The following is a 21,723-nucleotide window of genomic DNA, read 5'->3' as shown; positions in this document are numbered from 1 at the left end:
AGGAATCTACGAGGATCCAAGGATACTTGAATGTGCAGTAGTCGGATGATTTTACATGGTCCCCTTTCAGCAGGCATAACCCAGGTAAACTGTCATGGATATCAGAGGAAACAGCACTTTCAAATATTAGAACTCCTATCCAAGACAGGTTGCCTCAACTGAGGGAGAAAATTCCTACCAATGTCATGGGCATGCTTAGTAATGGCTTTAAAAATCTCATTCAGGTGGGCAACTCTTTGTTTCCATGTTTGGCCAAACTTCCTTTACTATTTCGGCAAAATGATACACACAGCCCTGACTTTTCCAGCATCTGGGATTATGAGAATGTCCTTATGCAGACCGGCCCAGCCCTCTGAATCTTAAAAGCATTAGCTGCATTGCAAGTCAGGCCCCCGACACCTTACTCAGAGTGCCCCACAATTCAATTTTCCATATTCATTCTTTCTACAGCCTAATAACATGCTACTTCCCAAGAAGAAAGCAAACACCACTAAAAAAACCTGGGAGATCATTAGTATAAGGATCAGGATGCTAGGGGGAAAAAGCCTGTGGTCTTGGGTGCTCACCCACCAAAACAGTGAAAGCCCAGCCCGGATCTATGCGCAAGGGGTGCAAGGCTGGAGATGGAGAGAGAAACGGACAGGACGCGCGTCAGCAAGATCTGTGCGGCAGCCGTAACCGCCCGCAGGGTTCCCGGTCACAGCTGTACCTGGCTGTCTGCAGACTCAGTGGACTCCTCAGGACTCCGCAGGGATGGGTTCGGCAGGCCCTGATCCAGCTCTAAACTCTCCACTGTGGTTTCACTTTTCCTCTTTCCTTTCTTCTTTCTCTCCACTGGGGTTGGTCCTTGCTCCTTGCTACAAGGAGAAATTCAGAATTAAAACTCTTGGGCAGTTTTTAAAACTAAGAGTTCTCACGTGATCAAAGTAACGGTATCACATAAGGATATGGTATCGCAAGGAATTCTTGTCCTAGGGGTAGGCTTTAATGGAGAATCTACAAGAGTTTCTTCCCAGAACTATACACAGAAATATGGGAAGAAATACCTACATGGCTTGATGCAGAGTTCACTTTTTTACACCCCTATCATGATTCCTGTGGCTATGATTAATGTGGTAAGAAATAAAATAATATGAACATCTTCAAAACCTCACTTTCAGTTTATATAAATGTCTTCTCTAGTAAGCTTAATTGCTAGATATTGAGATATTGAGAATCAACAATTTCAATCGCCCTTTAGGTTACATGGGAAGAGACGTGTCCTTAATCTGTCACCATCCTCTACTGAAAATGGTCTATATAAGACTTGGAGGAAGTACTAGGAAGTCAAAATTGAAAACGATACTGTCCCTGTCCTTGAGGAGGTTATGAGTATGAAAATCCTACAGGCCGCCCAGAGCAATAGCTCAAGGCAGTAGCTAAAAGCCTCCTGAAAGAGGTGAAGATGGGCAAGATCCATCCATCCTGCAAGGTCCTGCTAAGATGGCAGCACCTCTAAAAAGCTTTTTCTGACCATCTTAGCTGATAAAATCTCTTTTCTATACTCCCAAACCACCTCAGCTATGCTTTGCTTAAGGTACTCAAACTCTGATCTTTCACCAAAGTTAGTTATTAACTATGATATCAGCCTCGGAACCACACAGTGCTTGAATCCTCTGTAGTTTCCATAAACATCTGCTGAGTTGATGAATATTTTATACTTCTCTGATCTCTCCTACCAGACTCCAAATTCCTAGAGGACAATATGTACTTGATTCAAGTTTGTATTCTTAGTCTTATGCCTTATACATAGTAAGTATCCAATAAATACTTATTGAAAAGATAGATGGATGCATCAATGGATGGATTAAGTCATTGGGGAGATTTGGGAGAATGCAACTGAGCAGAGATGTGCATGGAACAGTAATAATAATAGTAGCAGTACTAATAATTAGAGCTACTAGCTACATAGCAGTGATTACATGCAGGCACAACTCTCTAAGTATTTTACATGGATTATCTCCTTTAGTCTTCATATCAATCTTATAAGGCAGATGGTATTACTATCCTCATTTCATCAAGCAGCAGAGTGAGGTTCAGTTAGATTTCCAGGGTAAGATGGCTACTAAATAGTGAAGAAGGATTTGAACCCAGGCATGCTCTTAACTACCCTGGCATTGTTAGGGAACTGAAGAGTGTTAAGGGCACATTTAGTAAAAGACAGTCTGTATGGCTGGATGACAGGGCATGTGAACAGAAGCACTAAATAATGGAGCTGCAAAGCAACTAGGTATGTACACCAGTCAGAGAGTTTTGACTTCATTCTGTGTGACAAGTGCCGTGATGGCAAGCCAAGGCAAGAGGGAATGAAGCCCTAGGCTAAATACAACCAATGAAAACTCAAAGGTGAAAATCATTTGAAGGATCCAGCAGAAATACAACCATTAAGTCTGAGGAAGGGACAGAATGTGGAAGATGAGGAAAGAGTCAAAATTATTGGCATTTTCTATCAGTTGGGTTATTGGAAGGTATGGGGGAAGAGAGCTTGCCTTGTTTAGAGATGGGAGACCCAGCATGATGAACTGTTGTCAGGAATGCCAACCAGTGCTGACTGCTGAATCAGCCTGCCTCTCTCTTGAACACCCTTCACTCCTCATGGACTCCCAATCAAGTCAGCACAAACAGCCCACCCTCGTTTCTCCAGGCTGAAGACTGGCTTGCCTACTGATCAGGAAAGTTCTTTATGAAAATTATTTTGGTCCAAACTGAGGAAATGAAATTCTAGGGGTCCTGCCATTTTTAACAGGAGACTTGTACTCTCAAACACAGAGGGAAAAAGCAAATGTTCTACTTATCAGTGCAGGACAGGAGACACAGGTGAAACAGTTTAAAAACGTTCTAAGTTTTCGAAGGAATATTTATCTCATGTCATATACTCCTAAGAAAACTGTATAGCAATTTATATTCCATAAAGCACTTACGTGTTCTGTGTCTCATTTAACTGTTACGACCACAAGGCCATGAGGGAGTATCAAGGGCAGATAGATGAATCTCATGTTCCAGATGAAAAAACAGGTTTAAAAGCAGCAAAGGTCCCAAAGTCAGCAGCCGAGTAGCAGCAGAGGCCTGCACTCAGCTCATCTGACTCACAGCCTATTGTTTTTAACACCATATGTTTTCTGTCTTTTTTTAAAGCCCTGGTCTCCCTTTTAATGAATGCAAAAACTTCAAATCTCCTTTAATGTTATTTGAATCTCAAAATAATGACCAAAAGAATTAGCAACAAAATATTCCAATGACCCAAATACACAGAAAAAAAAATCCACAAATCCATAGTCGTTGACAGTTTTTTTAAATGGATCCCTTAACAAAATAAGCCTTGTGCTATTTTAAAAAAAAGGAGGGGGGGGGCGCCTGGGTGGCTCAGCCAGTTAAGCATCCAACTTTGCCTCAGGTCATGGCCTCATGGTTCTTGAGTTCGAGCCCCGTTTCCGCCTCTGTGCTGACAGCTCAGAGTCTGGAGCCTGCTTTGGATTCTGTGTCTCCCTCGCTTTCTGCCCCTCCCCCACTCGCGCTCTGTCGCTCTCAAAAATAAACATTAAAGGGGCGCCTGGGTGGCTCAGTTGGTTAAGCGTCCGACTTCGGCTCAGGTCATGATCTCGCAGTCCATGAGTTCAAGCCCCGCGTCGGGCTCTGTGCTGACAGCTCAGAGCCTGGAGCCTGTTTCAGATTCTGTGTCTCCCTCTCTCTCTGACCCTCCCCTGTTCACGCTCTGTCTCTCTCTGTCTCAAAATAAATGTTAAAAAAAAACATTAAAAAAAAAAGTTTTCTCCTTAATTTTTTGGACACAGATTTAAACATAACTGATTAATATACTAAGAGTCATCATAATAATCACATGAGCAGGGCCCCATTTAATCTCCTAGAAAATCTGAAATCCTTTCTCCCCACATTTGAAATCAATTTTACCTACTAAATATAACTTCATTATATTAGAAAACTATGTCTATATGTTTAATCTTACAAACACACACACTCAAAACTACTCAGCTGCATTCAAACACAAACTCATACTCAAACTAAACCAAGCTCAAGCCATAATTAAGGAAGAGAACCTCCTCAAAATATGAATCTTTACTATAAGACTTGTATATATTTTACATCTGCCTTCCATTTTTCAGAATCACATTAAATAACAAAAGTAAGGAGGAGTCACAGTGAGGCACTTTCAAAGTCAAGCCTAGTAGGCACTACTAGGCACTAGTAGATTTTCCTAGCCAGAAACTGGGTGTAGTATGGAGTAGAGGGAACATCTTCTCAAATATATGTCCAATGACTGGTGAACCCTGCTTGCTTATTTGTGGATAAATAAGAAGATACTCTACCAAAGTGATTTTCTGTAGGTTACCTTTGGCAACACAATCAATTTCGAGTTCCAAAACTTCTTCTTGGAGCTCTTCTGATAAAGACAAGTATCAGGGAGAAAAGATTCTTTGTAAGCTTATAAATGGGATTTTCAAATAGGACACAAGAAAATATCACCTGAATTCATCCTCTAGGAAGACTACATGAAATGTGTTTTTTCCCTCTTTGGAATAACTTTTGAAAACTTTATGCTTGAGATTTTATCAAATGAAGACATTTAACCTCTAAATGGCTCTGTCTATAGATGGATTTGGTCCATGAAAGCTTGTTTGCTCCCTGAAGTTCCAGGTTCTTCAAAAACAGTGGTCAAATAATATGTAAAAAAACTATGTATGATATATATACCCTTTGATCTAGCAATTCCATTTCTAGGAATACACTCCAAAGATACACCTCCAACAATATGAAAAAATATATGCATGAGGTTACTCACTGCAGCAAGTGCAAATTAATAAAAATAATGTACATGATGAAATGTGACTGAATAAAGTAGGACAGTTACAATGGAGTACTATGTAGCTCTAAAAACCATTAAGACTCCAACTGATCAGAATATGGAATCATTTCTAAGCTACACTGCTAAGTGAAAAAGGAAAGTGCTAAAGAGTATAAATGCTACATTTTGGGGAAGAAAAAAGAGTAAGAAAACATGAATATATCTATGTATTTTTAAAGTTTATGTATTTATTTTGAGAGAGACAGAAAGCACAAATCAGAGAGGGGCAGAGACAGACGTGTGGAGAGAGAGAATCCCAAGCTGGCTCCATGCCGTCAACACAGAGCCTGATGTGCGGCTCAAACTCACAAACCATGAGATCATGACCTGAGCCAAAATCAGATGCCCAACCGACTAAGCCACCCAGGTGCCCCTATCTATTTATATTTTTAAAAGAAACACAGGAACGATGAACCAAAAAACAATGATCATCCATAAGAGATGGTTAGATGGGATACAGGAAGTGAATGATATTTCTCAGAAAATCAATCTTTTTATAAAAATTTGACTTTTGGAAGCATGTTAAATTCTACATATTAAAAAATAAAAAAATTAAAGATGAAAACAAGCTGAAACAAATGAATCCAAGTATTTCAAACAAATAACATAACCACATTGAATGGAGGGGGAAAATCTCATTAATTATGAACACAATAGAGCTGACCCTTAAATAATACAGGTGTTAGGAGCACCAATCCCTGTTCAGTCAAAAAGGTTTGTGTAACATTTCACTCCTCAAAAACTTAACTACTAGTAGCCTACTGTTGACCAGAGAAGCCTTACTGACAACATAAACTGTGAATTAACACATATTTTGTATGTTATATGTATTATATACTACATTCTTACAATAAAGTAAGCTAGAGAAAATGTTACTAATAAAATGTTAAGGAAAATACAGTACTGCACTGTATTTATTAGAAAAAAGTCTGCATACAAGTGAACCCATGCAGTTCAAACCCGTGTCGTTCAAGGGTCAACTGTATTTGACTATGTACTCTTAGCTTTTGGAACAGTGAAAAAATCCTGAACTTTTTGGTAGGCATATGGGTGAAGCAATTTTGAAACCATTTTAGATGTGATACAGGATTAAGCAAATGAGTAAATGTGTTGATGTGATTAGCCAGGGAAGTTCTCACGGAGGAAGAGGGAAGATGTAAATATGCTGTAAAACAAGGAAGATAATACGGCATGAATCTAAGCTGGAGACATCAGTGTGAACTCAGGTTTTCTAAAATAAGTATACATATATGAACACATGTACATAAATGTGCACACATGTATTATGAATATATGTGTATGTGCATATAGGTGTGCATACATATGTGCATGTACAGAGATGTCTATGTACACACGTGTATGTATTTTTTGCCTTGACAGCTCAAAGAGCTGAAAAGTGAAGATGCCCCATTAGCAATGTGCACACCTAGCACTCGGATCTTGGTTTCTAATACCAAAGTTCCTTAGAGAAACAGGTGATTCCAAAGCTAAGGTAGAGAAGATAAAAGATGAGCCTGAAACATCTTGCTATGTCAGAAAGTAGGGTATACTCAAAAAAATGAAGGCAGCATGGCAAAAAGACACAGGAGTCAGCTTAAAGAGTTCTTGTTGGTTAAAACTGGGACCATCTGAACACCAAAGTAACTAAGGACAGTAATGAATTATAAGTCACTGAAAACAATAGGAATACATACCAGTAATGGATAGATAGATAATGAATAAATGAGGGAGAAGAGGGAGTCCTTGCTTACTACAGAACCCAAATGACGAATGCAGAGGAAGTGTGGGGTTGGAAAATCATTTTATAATCACTGCAGGAAAGATGAGTACAGTCCAGGATCATCTAGGGAGAACAATGTAAAGATGAGCAGGATTTTTGCATGGTCTTAAAGCGTCTCCCCACATATTGCTTATTAGTTCCAAGTGAACAAAAGCAGCAACTAGACAATGATTATGTAAGAAAATGGCCTTACTCTTAGGAAAGACACACTGGAGTATTTAGGGATCAAAAGGCAATGACATATGCACCTTATTCTCAAAAGCTTCACGAAAAAACATATATATAAATGTATTTATTTTGAAATATACCTATTCCATGGCTGAAGTGGATACTGTTTGATCAGCAACTTTTTGCTGATAACCAATATGGACCCTCCTGACTATAAGAGTGGGTGGAAGGTCAGGCTGGCTATGGTATCCTATTCCTTCTACCACAGTGATTGGTCCAAAGATGGACATATGACCCAGCCAAGCCAACTTGGGAGTCCTTCAATAAAGAAGTAATAATTTCTGGCAGGAGTGCTTTGGAAAATGAATCTTTTACCTTCTAGGTCATAAGGTTGTTAAGCTGTGGGCCCATAGTTTCAGGCAGCCACAATTCAACCACGAGAAGAAAACCAGTTGCCAAGGATGAAGAGAGGTGCAGGGGAGGACTGGAGACAAAGAACATTGGTGGAATCCTCAATTATACCTCCCGGTTCTGATTCCTTAAGCTCGTGAACCCCTTTGTTATTTTTTTTTAACTTAAGTTAATCCAAGTTGGGTTTATGTCACTTGTAACCAAGGGAGTTCTGAATAATACAAAGGCCTAATACTCTCACCACTTAATGGCACTGGAGGCTGAATCAAAGCAATTTTATTTTTATAATCCTCTTTTCTAGCTTTCAGAGTTAGAACAAACTAAAACTTGCAAGGACGGAAAAGAAAAATGGCAGATAAGATTTTTGAGGCTCAAAGCACTTATTTTTAATAACAAAAATCATATTTGATTTTACAATAAAACTTATATCCACTTTAGAGCTGGCCTCGCCCCGAAGTTCTCATGCTATCTTCTAAACGGCTTCATCAGCCAAGATTTATACATCTTCACTTTCTAGTAGTTTGTATTAGGAAAATAGGTAATTTAGGGGCCTTCCAAATACGAAATTACATTATAATAACTACTTATAGAAAATTCCACTAAAGCCCTACACAGACAAGCCTTTCTCAAACTTTCCTCCCAGCCTCATCTTCGATCCGCAACCTCCAGGTTTCTTCACTAGAATTGAGAGTTAGAAACAGAGCGCTGGATCCGAGGATGAGGAGAAAGATCTGGGTCACAACATTGTCCTACTGTGAGCCATAGATTACTCTGCCCCCATAGATTCCAGGCATTAAAATTTTTATCTATCAAACCCCATTATTTCAAAATGACTGACTCATCATCCCATTTTTAAATTAAATCTTATAAAATATCCATCAAAGTCAGCAGGAAAAATCAGTTATTGCCACAGTGAGTTGCCATAATTCCCAAATTCAGAACTGAAAACAGCATGTGATGCTAGTTACTGCCTTCACAGACATGCACATGGCTGAGGAGTACAGCCCAGGAACCACCTCTGCTCCAGGAACAACCCTTCAGAGAAGCTTCCAGCCCAGGCCTTGCCACAGGCCCTGATCCTCTTCCCAGAAGTACAATCTGAAAACATGGACATTATGCCCAAAGAGCCCATCTGCACACTTACTTCAACTTTTATTTAATGCCCATGTTAGTTCAGTCTATACACAGAGAACCAAGTTGGGCACAGACTGTGAAGATACTGGTTAAACAAAAAATAAATACACAGAACTAATTGTTCCAATACAGATGTGGTCAGCTGTAGACAAAATGAGAAGAAAATCTACCCTGTCCTCAGTCCCTTTAACTGCATCATTAGCACCATCAAAACAATCATCCTAGTTTGTGATGTTATCCTAGTAAAAACTGAAAAAAAAAAGAAAAAGTTATAAGATGAAAAGGCAGAGTTTCAAAAAGTAATCTTGGGACACCCATTAAGCATCCGACTTCAGCTCAGGTCATGATCTCTCAGTTTGTGAGTTCGAGCGCCGTGTTGGGCTCTATACTGACAGCTCAGAGCCTGGAGCCTGTTTCAGATTCAGTGTCTCCCTCTCTCTCTGCTCCTCCCCCGCTCATGCTCTCTCTTTCTCTCAAAAATGAAAATAAACATTAAAAAAATTTTTTAAGTAACCTTATTAAAAGTGGTAAAAGCAAATGAAAATAAAACTTCAAAAAATGTAGAAGGGTTTCAAATGACAAGCCATCCCTACTTGCACCAAATCCCACGTTCCAGAGTGAACTGCCTTCGAATGATACCACCCTAACTCCCATATGTTCATGCCTCTAGTTCTTTATCAACAGCAAGCAATACCTGGTGACATCCTGATATGAAAGCTGATTAATTTAGATCTAACATACCTCCCCTACTCTTTCCTCTGCTCTTTTTGTTGAATTCTTTTAGTTTAGGCAATATGTTTTAAATTTTCACTAATTGTTTCTTGTTTTCTGACTGCTCCTGTTTCCTAACTCATCCTTGTTTTGCAGACAAAATATCATCTTGAATCTGAGGATGCTAACTTAAAATCTTCACAAGTTTTTTTTTCCTGGACTTCTTTCTTATGAGGACGATGGTTCTGCTCATCATTCCTTTTTCCTCTTCTTTGTTGCTCAGTTTTCCTCTGCGGTCTCACAATCTTTGGTGGATTGTTCCTATTTCAAATGAACGAGGCTGATAATACAGGTGACTGGTGAGATCATGTCTCATCCCTGAATGAGGCGCCTGGTGTAGAACTCTTGTCCCCTTTTAGGGCCTGGCAGCCCCTCTTGTCCCCTTTTAGGGTATGGACAGGGAAAGAGCAGTAGCTCCTGAGTCTCCCTTCTCATCTGTGGGAGTCTCCACTTGGGAGTCCCAGACTATCCCCAGGGCAAAGGCTTAGTATCTTTAGAGTAACTACCTGACTTCAGCCTGGAGCTGATGCCATACGACCACTCATTCTATAGGCAGTCCCTTCATCATCACATCCATTTCTGGCCTGCCTCCCGTCCCTTCTCCAAAGCTGCCAGGTCCCTTGTGAGGAAGAAGCATTTCTACCTCTGCTACAAACAGCTCCTGCATGGAGTCTGAGTGGGGACTCCCCCACAGCATTTATCCACCAGTATGATACCCAAAAATTCACATCTCTCATCTTTAAGGATTTATTTCCCTCTGTCCTTCCTGTTGTTTCGTTGTTATTATTTGGTTAGGAAATGAAAATAAAAGTATGCCTGGTGGCCATCTTAAACCTAGAAGCCCAACCCCCTCTATGAATTCTCCCAGGAGCCAACACACTTCCTCTTCCCGTAAGCAGCCTGAAGTGATCTCTGAAAATTGTTTGCTATTCACTTGACCCAAAAAACCCTACAAAATCATGCAAATCAAGAGATTAAAATCTTTGTGTTCACTTTAAGAATGCGCGTGAAACTGCCCAGGCCATCCAGGGTATGCACATCTGAAAAAAGCCACAAGTATCTGAAGGATGTCACTTTACAGAAACAACGCATGCCATTCTGGCGCTACGATGGCGGAGGTGGTAGGTGTGTGCAGGCCCCAACAGTGGGGCTGGACACAGGGCTGGTGGCCCAAAAAGTGCTGAATTTTTACTGCACATGCTTAAAAATGCAGAGAGTAATGCGGACATAAGGGTTTAGATGCAGATTCTCTGGCCATTGAGCGCATCCAGGAACGAAGCCTCCAAGATGTGGTACAGAATTTACAGAGCTCATGGCTGGATTAGCCTATACACGTGCTCTCCTTGCCACACCGAGATGATTCTCACTGAAAAACAGAGCAGATTGCCCCTGAACCAGAAGAGGAGGTTGCAAAGAATAAAAAGATATCCCAGAAGAAAGTGAAGAAACAAAAACTTATGGCCTGGGAATAAATTCGGCATAAAATAAATGCAAATAAAAGTAAATGCAGAAAAAAAAAAAAAGAAACGGAAGCCCCCCAAAGAACATTTATTTAAATGTCTTTTGGTCTTTTTGCTTTAAATCTTTTCTCACTATTAATTCCTTTAATACCTGGCTCAATACTCACCATGTCCAAGGGACTCCCTGGACCACAACTGAAACACTCTTAATCCGCCAAATCCTTTCAGCTATTCTGTATACAGTTATACTACATTCTTTGATTTGTTTCTTTTTACCTGTTTTTTGAACACTTGCAAGACTCTAACTCGTGATAGCACTTCAGTGATAGAGCTCAAAGATGATGTCTCTGTGACACCTTCCTTCCTCCACTATCCCACTCCCACCAAAAGTACTCACAAATAAAGCAAGGCACACAGGAGGCACTAAAAATACACTGAATAAATAAATAAGCAGGTATTCATCAAGCGTTATTATTGAGTAACTGTTTTCTTTCGGATCAGGTCAAAGTCCACTACGTACCCAATCCTAATTTACAAAGCCCCGGGGATTAGAGTAAGTGCTCCAGGTGCTCTCAGAAGAATGGGAATGGAGACCTGGTCCAAAGCCTCAGAGGTGGGTCTCTGCCATTCTCATTCACATATCCTCCCTACATCACAAAAAACCTAGCCGGTTCCAACCACAGGTCTCTACTCAGAACTCATACTTGTCTTCACATTTGTCTTCTTTCTTCTAATAATTGGTCAGAATACAAAAGCAATTCCCTCAACAGAAATAATGCTGTTAATACACATTCCTAAGCCTAATAAGCCCAGCTTCAATAAAGATCTTCACTCTTAACAAAGACAGGTGATTTGACCTTCAAATAGAGAGGGAGAGCTGAGCTGACTGAATTTTACTGCCCTTTCTGCATCACAGCGTCAGCTGACTCACAGCTCACATGGTTATATAATCAGAAGATCTGGGCTTAACTTTCTAGAAGCAACCGTCAAAGAAGAAAATCAGAAAAGGCAAAACCTTTCTTCCAGGGTGTTACTAAACTTACTGGATTTGGGAGAAAAACATTCTGCTCTGTTGGCTCTTGACAAGCCAAAACAAATGGGGGTAAAATCTGCGGCCCGAAACCTGGGGTTTGTTTTGGGGGAAAAAACAAAAAACAAAACAACTCCTACCAACAAGCAATTCTCAGACACCAGCAGGGTGTCGGAGAATTCAACTCAATTCTTACATTGGCTACCTGGAACGGCAACAGATTCCACAGGTCCAGAGTTCAGCACCACAACACTGCACCCACCTACCCTCCCACTTCAGACACCAGTCACAAGCCCAGGTTTCCTGCTCTCCTGACCAACCACTATATACTGGAGGGTGCAATGACCCCCTCCTCAGGTTTGATGTCTTTGCTACAGAGGCTCACAGAACTCAGGGAAACACTTCCGTTTACCAGTCTATTAAAGGATACGACAAAAGATACAGAGGAATAGTCAGAGGAGGAGATACACAGGGCCAAGTCTGGGAGGATTCTGAGCACAGGAGCTGAGGAGCTGAGGTGCGGAGCTGAGGTGTGCCAGGCATGTGGATGTGTTCACTCACCTGGAAAGCTCCCCACACCCCCTATCATTGGGATTTTTTAAATGGAGGCTTCCTCACATAGGCATGATCAATTATTAACCCCGCCGCCAGCCCCTCTCCCCTCTCTGGATAATGAGGGGTGGGACTGAAAACTCCAAGCTTCTACTCCTGCTTGGTCTTTCTGGTGATCAGCCCCCACCCAGGAGCCCACCCAGAGTCATCTCACTAGAACAAAAGATGCTCCTAGTGTTCCTATCACTTAGGAATTTACAAGGGTATGGGTGCCCTGTGTCAGGAACAGGATCAGAGACAAGTATCCGAACAAGGGATGCTACGAGTGTTCTTACCACTTGGATGATTACAAGTTTCAGGAGCCCTGTGTCATAGTTGCATCAAAGACAAAATACTAGGATATGAGAGAAGACAAGTATTCTTATCACTCAGGAAAGTACAAGGGTCTCAGGAGCTCTGTGCCAGCAACCAGGGCAGAAACCGATACATGTATTTCTTATTACTTCGTAGGGCTAATCACACTATCCATCTCTTTTCCTCTTTTTGGTTTTCCATTCCTAACAGATGTTAAATTAAAAAAAATGTAAATATGCTCCAGGGCGCCTGGGTGGTTCAGTCGGTTAAGCGTCCAGCTTTGGCTCAGGTCATGATCTCGCAGTTCATGAATTCGAGCCCCGTGATGGGCTCCATGCTGACAATGCTTGGGATTCTATCTCCTTCTCGCTCTGCCCCTCCCCCACTCGTGCACACACATGCGCGTGCTCTCTCTCTCTCAAAATAAAGAAATAAACTTTTAAAAAATGAAAATATGCTCCATTTTCCCAGGAATCTCTCAACTGTGTCTCAAAGGATGTTCTAAGAACCAAGCACACTCTAATTATCTGGCAGGCTTTTCGATTACAGATTCCTGGGTCCACCTCAGACCTAATAAATCAACCTCTCTGGGGATGTAGTCTGGGAATCTACTTTTCTAACAAGCTGTCCAGGTGATTCCTTTGGCACAGCAAAGGCTGAGCATCAGAGATCCAAGTAGATGTTCCTCCACTTAGACCAGCTTGCTGATTAGTTTCTTGACTCTCAAGAGAGAATATAAACCATCCTGACATGTGTAGAAATTCCAAAGCTTATGCTCTGCCTTCAACCAACAAAATGAATACCAACACTTAAGAAGACTCTAGCTTACAACAGCAACCTCCAGCTCAATCAAAATGCCTAGCTTCTGATTTAAGAGAGTGCAGCCTAAAGGGCTATCGACCTACTAATCAGGCACTCCTCCCTAGACACGAAGTAAGAACACCAGACAGCTTCACACACACTGGAATGGGTCGTCTTTCCTGCTCACTGAGCCGTGCTTTAATGCCATGAAGTTTTTACTAAAGGCTATTTCAAGAAAGAGAAATATGAAATTCAAAGGCACACAGAAGCACTGGAGCCCAAAACTGTTGTTGAGGACGGTATCCATTACATCATGTAATGTTTCTCAGTGAGAAATTTCTTTGCCCTCCCTAAGGAACTGCCATGGTGCTTTTCTAATACCAAAGTATTTTCCCAAAGCACTATCAACATCATATGATGCCCCAGGATCTGACCTGACACTTGCCTACCTTTCTGATCCCTTTGCTGCAGCTATACAGGCCCTGTGTGTCTACCTATGTATAGGTCTGTGTATATGTTTGTATGTACACACACATGTGTATCTTTGTCTGTGTGTCTTCTTATGCCAGTGGTCCCTTCCTCTTTGGGAAAAGGGGTTGTAACCAAAAAACAGTAAAAGTAAATAATCTATACTAAGTGGAATTTAAATTTCAGAGTCAGGGAAACAACAGCCTAACTTGGCTTCCTGGAAGAGCTTTCTTGCTTAAGTTTTATACAATAAAGAAGTGAATTGTGCTCACTCTCCAATATAATTTGAAGGGAAAGGAAGAGACGGTCGTTCAAAAAAAAAAAAAAAAGCTTCTTGCCTCTCTTACTTGGGCATGTCAGACTTTTATCCCCTATTCAGTAAATGAATATTCATCACTATTGATGTCATCCTTGAAAAGGAAAATCTGTTAGACGATCACTTGTTTAAAACAGGAAACATGTCCAGTTATCTACTTGCTGGCTCAAGTGCAAGAGAAACTGCACAGGGAAAAGCTGGAGCCACTTTAGTCTTTAGAGGATTAGAGGGCATTGTGCAGTGTGCAAAATGAAATTCTACAGAAGGGCCGTGTCCTACAAATAAAAAACCAATTTCTCTGACACTGGAATCTCCCCACTGCTTTCCATTCCCGACATCCCCTTGTGAGGCATAAATAGGTGCAGAGCTGAAGGAGAAAAAAGTGGGAGCCCAGAGTCAAATCCTAACAGTGCTGCTCATTAGCTCTGTGCCTTAGACAAGTTTCTTTTAAAATGTTCATTTCTTGGGGTGCCTGGGTGGCTCAGTTGGTTGAGCATCCAGCTCTTGATTTCGGCTCAGGTCATGATCCCAAGATTGCAGGATCAAGCCCTGAATCGGGCTCTGAGCTAAGTGTGGAGCCTGCTTGAGGTTCTCTCCCCTTCTCTCTCTGCCCCTCTCCCTGCCTGTGCTAAGAAAATAAAATAAAAAAATAAGAGGCACGTGGGTAGCTTAGTCAGTTAAGCGTCCAACTTCAGCTCAGGTCATGATATCACAGGTTTGTGGGATTGAGCCCCACATGGGGCTCTGTGCTGACAGCTCTGTGCCTGGAGCCTGCTTCCGGTTCTGTGTCTCCCTCTCTCTCTGCCCCTCCCCTGCTCATGCTCTGTCTCTGTCTCTCAGAAATGACTAAGTGTTAAAAAAATTTTTTTTAATAAAAATAAATTAAAAAATAAAATGTTCACTTCTTTAGTTAAAATTGAGACACCACCTACAATTATTTAACAATGAGAGTTATATCTTATATGGTCTTATTTACAGGAAGAGCTCTATTTGTTCTAGGAAAACAAATTAAATACATAAATAGAATATATATGTGTTATATGTAGTTTATAAATATGCAAAGTATATGTTACATATATAATATATAAATATATAAACTCAATGTGTCCAACAACCTGATAAACCTCTAGTGACTGACTCCTGAGAGCATAAAAGACACAAAGTATAGTGGCCCTGACCCTAGGCATTTAACTGATGCTGATGAGACAAGTCATACACACAGGACGATGACAGTTTCTAATCGAGAGGCACCTTCCAAGAGGGAAATGTACAAGACTGGGGAGCAGAGGTCCGAGTGTATGACACACCCTTGTAAGCAAGACACTTCTCAGTGAGTCCCCCCTTTCCCCGGCTGCAGTACAACAGGTTAGACTAGCTCTCCTTTAGTTTTCCCAGGAGTAAAAGTCTCTGATTTACAATGGGGAGCAAGGCTCCAAGTGCTATGGAAGAAGGGACATGCCAGCACACTGGTCTGGGGAAGCTCTTGGGAGAACTGGGACTTGCATTCAGACCTGGAAATGGAAAGGACTTGGGATACTGGGAGAAACACAGGGGCAAAATGTTGGGAGAACCAGCCAGAGCAACCCAGGAGAAACAAGTCAAGTGTCTTTAAGGGCCAGGAAGAGCAGTCTAGCTAGTGAGGTCTGTTGTCAGAGAAGTGAGAGAGGGGTCAGACCCCAAAGGGTTTGAATAACAGAAAAAGGAGTCTGGATTCTGTCCTGGAAGCAGTAGGAGCAATCAGAAGTTTCAAAAGTTAGAGGATATGAGGATATCCCATTTCCCAGTGCCCACGTTTTACTCCCAAGGAAGGACTATTACTGGCAACATATTTTCAACCCTTCTTCAAACTCCTCCCACTTCTCTGATCAGGGACCCGACTGGAGAGACTGGGAAAAGGCACAGAGCATACCTGCCCCAGCACGTGCTCCAGGCTTCAGTGCCTGCAGTTCTGGTGGAAAAACTCAACCAAAGGGAGGAAAAAGCAGCTCACGTCCAGCCACAGCTGGTGGAGGTTCTTCAATCCAGTTTTCAGTTAAGAAAGCTGATCACCACACCTCCATCTCTGCTGACTACTTCCAAACTGATTTGGAAGGAAGAGAGAGGATGAAGGCATTTGATTCACCACCTTTTCCAACTAGAAACAGAAATAAGATTACAGCAAGTACTTCAGAAAGATGAGCCAGGTGGAAGCTGGCAAGAGGGACTGAAGGCAGAAAAGGCTGGGAGCCCTCAAATTAACTGTGGAGCTCCTACGATAATCCAAGCATTCAGTGAATGATTTGCAACCACCAAGTATGATCCAGGGCTAATCAAAACATGTACTTGAGCCAATCTGCAAGAAAATAAATCAAAGAGCACAAAAAAACTGAGAATTGCCAACATAATTTTTTAATTAATGTCCTTTCATAATTAAAACTGCTTCTGTTGACTAGTGGGATCTTTAATTTCTTTAATTAAAGGAACCAAAGCAATAAATACAAAAAGAACAAGAAATGAAAGGCTCACCAGTACAGAACCCTACCAAGCTACATAAGGATTCTCTATTACAAGTCAGTCTTACACAGGTCCCCAAATCAAAAGAAACCCTCATGTAACTTGCCCACACTGCTGAGAGGTAACCAGCTCTATCAACATCCTTGCAAAGGGTGTCTTCTGATGTCAGAAGTTAGCAGCCCCTGAAAAGACTACCAAGCACTTCTCCACGTCACTTATAATTGATCACAATCAGGTTCCCTTAGTATTGCTACACACATATAGGACACCCAAACTTCTTTTGTGAAATGCCTCTTATGGCCCCCAAATGGAATTTACAGCAACGTCTATATACTTATTCCCTTGTTTCACAGCCCACACAGAAGTCCTTTAAGCAGGTAAGTACCAGAGACTAGAGCTAGTGAGCTCAGATACCTATGGCGTTCTATGGCCTTCTACAAACCAACCAGAGTCCTCAGCAAAGCTGTGAGAACCCTCCTCCAGTTACCCAATTCTAAGGACTCAGGGACTCCTCTTTGTTCTCTAAGCCACCCCACTAGTTCACATCTGATTCTCCCTCACATGTGCTAGCTCCCTGAAGAACCCCTTCTGCTTCTCCCAAGCAACTTGCAGATGAAAATTATGGCAGAAGACAGAGACTCACTATGCTACCTCACACACGCATCAGAGATCAGAGCATGCTCACTGGGTTCACTGAGAAACAGCCCATAAGTTTCCCTTTGTGAGAATCCTGATTTTTACATGCCTCTCTTGACCTTCTGGTCCACTGGACCTTCTGGTCCACTGTCTGTAAACTACATTCCCAGGATCCCCCTCAAGCCTTTCCCATGGACAAAAGATAAAACCCCCTGTGGGGCAGAAGGGAATGAATATTATAAGGCAGTTTACACTTGGATTATGAAATTAACCATCTGCTCCCAACAAACTGTCCTTCTGAAAATTAACTGAACCATATAGTAAATTCCTTGTCGCAGCACAAATCACCCAAAATGCTTTCTTCTCTTTAAAGCTTACTTCCTAAATGCCTGACCCCACACGGGTCTGATGGTCTAATTCCTTTATGTGAGTGTTCATACCAGTCTCTGTGCTTTTATGGGTGCTCCTGGTCTACATCCTGCCACTGCACTTAGGTTTTAGAAACTTAAATTCCTTTTAAGTATATAGAGATTATGTATTTTTTGTTTCACATTTCCTCAGAGAGCTTAAATATAATGTTATCCACAAAGAATTTAGAAAGAGACAAGATGAAAACCATTCCATTTGTATACAGGTGACCAATACGGAGTGAAGAGTACATCTGGATCCTGATGGGATCTCTAACCAGGACCCTTACCACCCACCCTGCAGTGAATGTGTACCCACACCCTCCTACCTCTCTACAGTCACTGTGGTCTCCACTAGTCTCTTTCACTCCTCATTTCCCAAGCACCTGTTGACGCATCAGGCACTGTGTTAGACACAGAGGGAGAGAAATGGACCAGGAGCAGTCCCACACTAGAGAGCTTGTGGCTGCAGGAGGCTGAGCAGGTGTTCCCTGTCTGTGCACAGCTCTCCCGGACTGCCCGCACACGAATTCCCAGGTCCGGGCACCTCCTACCAGCTGCCCCTCTGCCACTCCACACTGCTGCCGTTCCCCAAACCGCTGCCAGCCCTGCGTCACACCTCTGACGTCCCTTCCCTTGCACCCTTTGTGTGTGACAGTATTTTAATTCTTCTTAATCCAAAAGGAATGGCCAGAAATTGCAGGGCCAGTATAAGGTTATCTTTCTCTCTTAGGAGGGGAGAGTAGCTCATTTTGGATGAGAGCAGTAAAGTTATGTCTGAGGGCTAGAGGAAGGCCCAAAGCAAACCTTTGTGTGCAGGCAGAGCCAAGTGCTCCACGCGGGCAGAAAGGGACACGCACCTGGCTTTCTTGGACTTCGTCCTGGCTGCAGAGTCCACGCCACTCCTCTTCTCTTTGGCCTCCTTGGTACCCGAGGCCTCCCGGGGCTTCCGTGCTTTCTTGACTCCATCCTTCTGCTTGGGCTCCTTGGGCTCCTTGGCCCTCTTGGGCTCCTTGGCCTTCCGGGCTTCCTTTGGCTCTCTAGGCTCTCGCTTCCTCTTTGGCTTGGGCTCCCTGTCCTTGCTTCCCTTCGCTGCCCCCTCTTGCTCTCCTGGGTCCTTTTTCTTCCTTTTCTTCTTTACTCCGGTGCCTCCTCCTCCACTGTCCTCCATCCCATTATGGGACGTCATTTTCCTAGGAAAAAGGGTCTCAGCTTCCTCTTCAGCAGCATACAGGTCCTTCTGAGGCAGACAGTGACTGGCAACATCTTCGATCTTCTCTTCCTGATCAGTGCCATGGTCAAATGGGGAGGGGGATTTGTAGTCAAAATTGACAGAGGCATCAGACATTGGAGAGTGATTCAGAACTTTTAAACTTGACAACTGTGAAAGAGAGAAACGAGCTTGTTAGTTTCCCAATGCATGCTTCATACGAAAGAGCATTATGAAGTTTGAATGCATGGATCTGTTCAACATTTACTGAATTCCTATCACGTGCTAGCTCCTCATGTGCCAGGTCTTGGGGAGACAGTGGCAACCAGGACATACTCTGTGTCTGCCTTTGCCCTTGTGGAGCCACACCAAGCCACCATTACCATATACAAAAACTGCATGTGAAAAAACAACTCTCAAGGAGTTGTTATGTGCTAAAATCTGAGCCCCATGTCTAGTACAGGCAACAACAGTGGTGTCCCCACAAAATACCTCTAGATCCTGGGCACACAGTTCTTACCCAGAATGGGATTTCTCATGCTGATACACAAAAGTTCTGTTCAAATATGCTCCTAAATAAAAGTGGCATCATTGGATGACAAGGATGCAGGGACAATCTCAGTGTGCTGCTTTATCACCCCACATCTTTGCTCTCATGTATCTTCAGGCAGCACCAACAATCAGCTGGTTTGACTTTCAACAAGAAAACTACATCTTTTAGGGGTACCTGGGTGGCTCAGTAGGTTAAGCGTCAGACTTTGGCTCAGGTCATGATCTCATGGCTCATGAGTTCGAGTCCCATGTTGGGCTCTGCGCTGACAGCCAAGAGCCTGGAGCCTGCTTCAGATTCTGTGTCTCCTTCTTTTTCTGCCCCTTCCCTGCTCGCTGTATGTCTCTGTCTCTCTCTCTCTCTCTCAAAAATGAATAAAAAACATTTTTTAAATTTTTTAAAAATTCTAAAACTACATCTTTTATTTTTAACTAAAGGTGCTGTTCCTCTGCATGATCATCTAAGCCTCCAGACTCAGCACCAAATAACCTTTGGCCACTTACAAAAAAACAACTGCCCCTACAGGGGAAAGCTTTATTATGATAGATGCCATTAAGAAAGAATGTGTCACAGATGCTGAAGGCATCTTCCTAAAAAAGGAAGTTCTGAAGCTGTTTTTGAGCACCATTAAAGGTACAGCTTCCCCGAGGTGACCACTTTCAGGAAACATCCCTTTGGAAGTAGAAGTCACATCTCATACTTTCAGGTCTGGTATCACAGTACATCTGTCATTTCGTAACCAAGCTAAGGCTGGCAATAATCTGATACTGTGGGTGCTGGTTTCAGGAACAGCACCCTTCTGGGTCAGGAACAAAGAAATAACTCAAGGAGAGCCTGGGAGGGACAAGCAGGCTTTCCAGGAAGCCAACTACAATCGTCTTTGCATGATGGCTTAGGAACAGCATCATTTGTGAATAGTCTGCTCCCCTAACAAGAGGCCTGGCGTGTGCTGAAGGGCACAGACACTTGCCTAGGTGGCGTGGCTTCCTTCCAGTGTTCTGGTTACCCGATCTGTGCTCAGACTTCCTGGCCCACCCTAGGAGTGATGGAGTGCAAAATTCAGCTGCACGGTCCCCCTTCTGTGCCTTCCAGCTCCCTACCCTAGGCCAATACTCCCAAACATAACACTGAGAATCTCAGGAGAAAAAGATGAAAGAAAAGAAGAATTTTTTTGTATCTTTATCATAAATAAAGTCCAGCCTCATAAACAAGCCTAAATCCAGAAACAACTGGTCATTCTGGCAGCATTCACTATGAAAGAAAAGAAAAGAAAAGAAAAGAAAAGAAAAGAAAAGAAAAGAAAAGAAAAGAAAAGAAAAGAAAAGAAAAGAAAATTCAGTTTGACTACCTCACTGCTGATTCAGTTCTTAGGATGGCTTGGAAAAAGGAGAAGCTAAGCAAACTTAAAAGGAATTTAAAATCAAATACAAGAAAGTGCTCAAGATGGAAAATTTTTTTACACGTAAATGGTTATATATTTTTTTACCACAATAAAAAGGAAACAAAAGAAGAAAAAAGAAAAAACACGGCAACAAGAACCTCAGAGGTGCATAATAGGCACCTAATTAAAGCTCAGATCTTAAGAGTACACTGCCGTGCCTGGGATGTTACTGAATTCTGTGCCAGGGACACCTGACCCTCAGGACACAAGTATTTGCTTCACATGCAAGGGTGGACACACTAAAAAAGCAAGAGATACAGGTTAGTTTATTAAAGAGGTTTTCAAAGACAACACATTAAAGTCCTAATTCCACCAAGGCAACACTCTGTAGATAAAAGTGGGACACTCTTTTCAACTCATACCTCATCTCAAGGTCTATCTTTTGAAGGCTAGGGCCCTCCAAAGCTGAGGCGGATGGAGACAGGTTGTAGAAACTGGACATTCAATCATTAGTCAAGAACAATAGCAACAGCTAACATTTATGGGACACAAATCATAAGGATCTACCTGGAATTATGCAAAGCATGTTCCATGATATCTCCCATCTTTACAAAAATCCTAAAAGGTTAGTGTAAAGATACCTATTTTGTGTACGAAGAAACAGAAGATTACTGATGTTAGATGAGGTACTCACACACATATACCTAGTAAGTGGAGGAACTTGGACCTGGACCTTCTGCCCAAAAGCTAACACTCATTTCACTGAGCATTTTATGACCTACATCCCGAGAAACCATTAATGACTGCTAGGCCACCAGACCAGTATGATTAGACTTGGTGAGAAATGTTAAATATAAAGACCTATACAACCAGTTGGGGAAAAGTTCAGGTAGTTCTTTAG

The 21,723-nt window shown here is 42.1% G+C and overlaps 1 protein-coding gene across 6 annotated transcripts in view; it reads right to left on the bottom strand.

The window, feature by feature from the left end:
* Positions 1-21,723, bottom strand: part of CHD6 (chromodomain helicase DNA binding protein 6) — a 205,477-nt gene that overhangs the window by 117,586 nt on the left and 66,168 nt on the right. For all 6 annotated transcript variants that reach the window (XM_023251244.2, XM_023251248.2, XM_023251247.2 and 3 more), the window contains 2 exons: positions 18,542-19,062; positions 710-857 (listed from right to left, as the gene is read on the bottom strand). In XM_023251244.2, the coding sequence (XP_023107012.1) occupies positions 710-857; positions 18,542-19,062 (669 nt within the window). The remainder of the gene's footprint in view (positions 1-709; positions 858-18,541; positions 19,063-21,723) is intronic.

The sequence above is a fragment of the Felis catus genome, chromosome A3 (assembly GCF_018350175.1).
Source record: "Felis catus isolate Fca126 chromosome A3, F.catus_Fca126_mat1.0, whole genome shotgun sequence".
In the NCBI taxonomy this organism is placed as follows: Eukaryota; Metazoa; Chordata; class Mammalia; order Carnivora; family Felidae; genus Felis; species Felis catus.
This window is presented reverse-complemented; position numbering and strand designations above follow the sequence as displayed.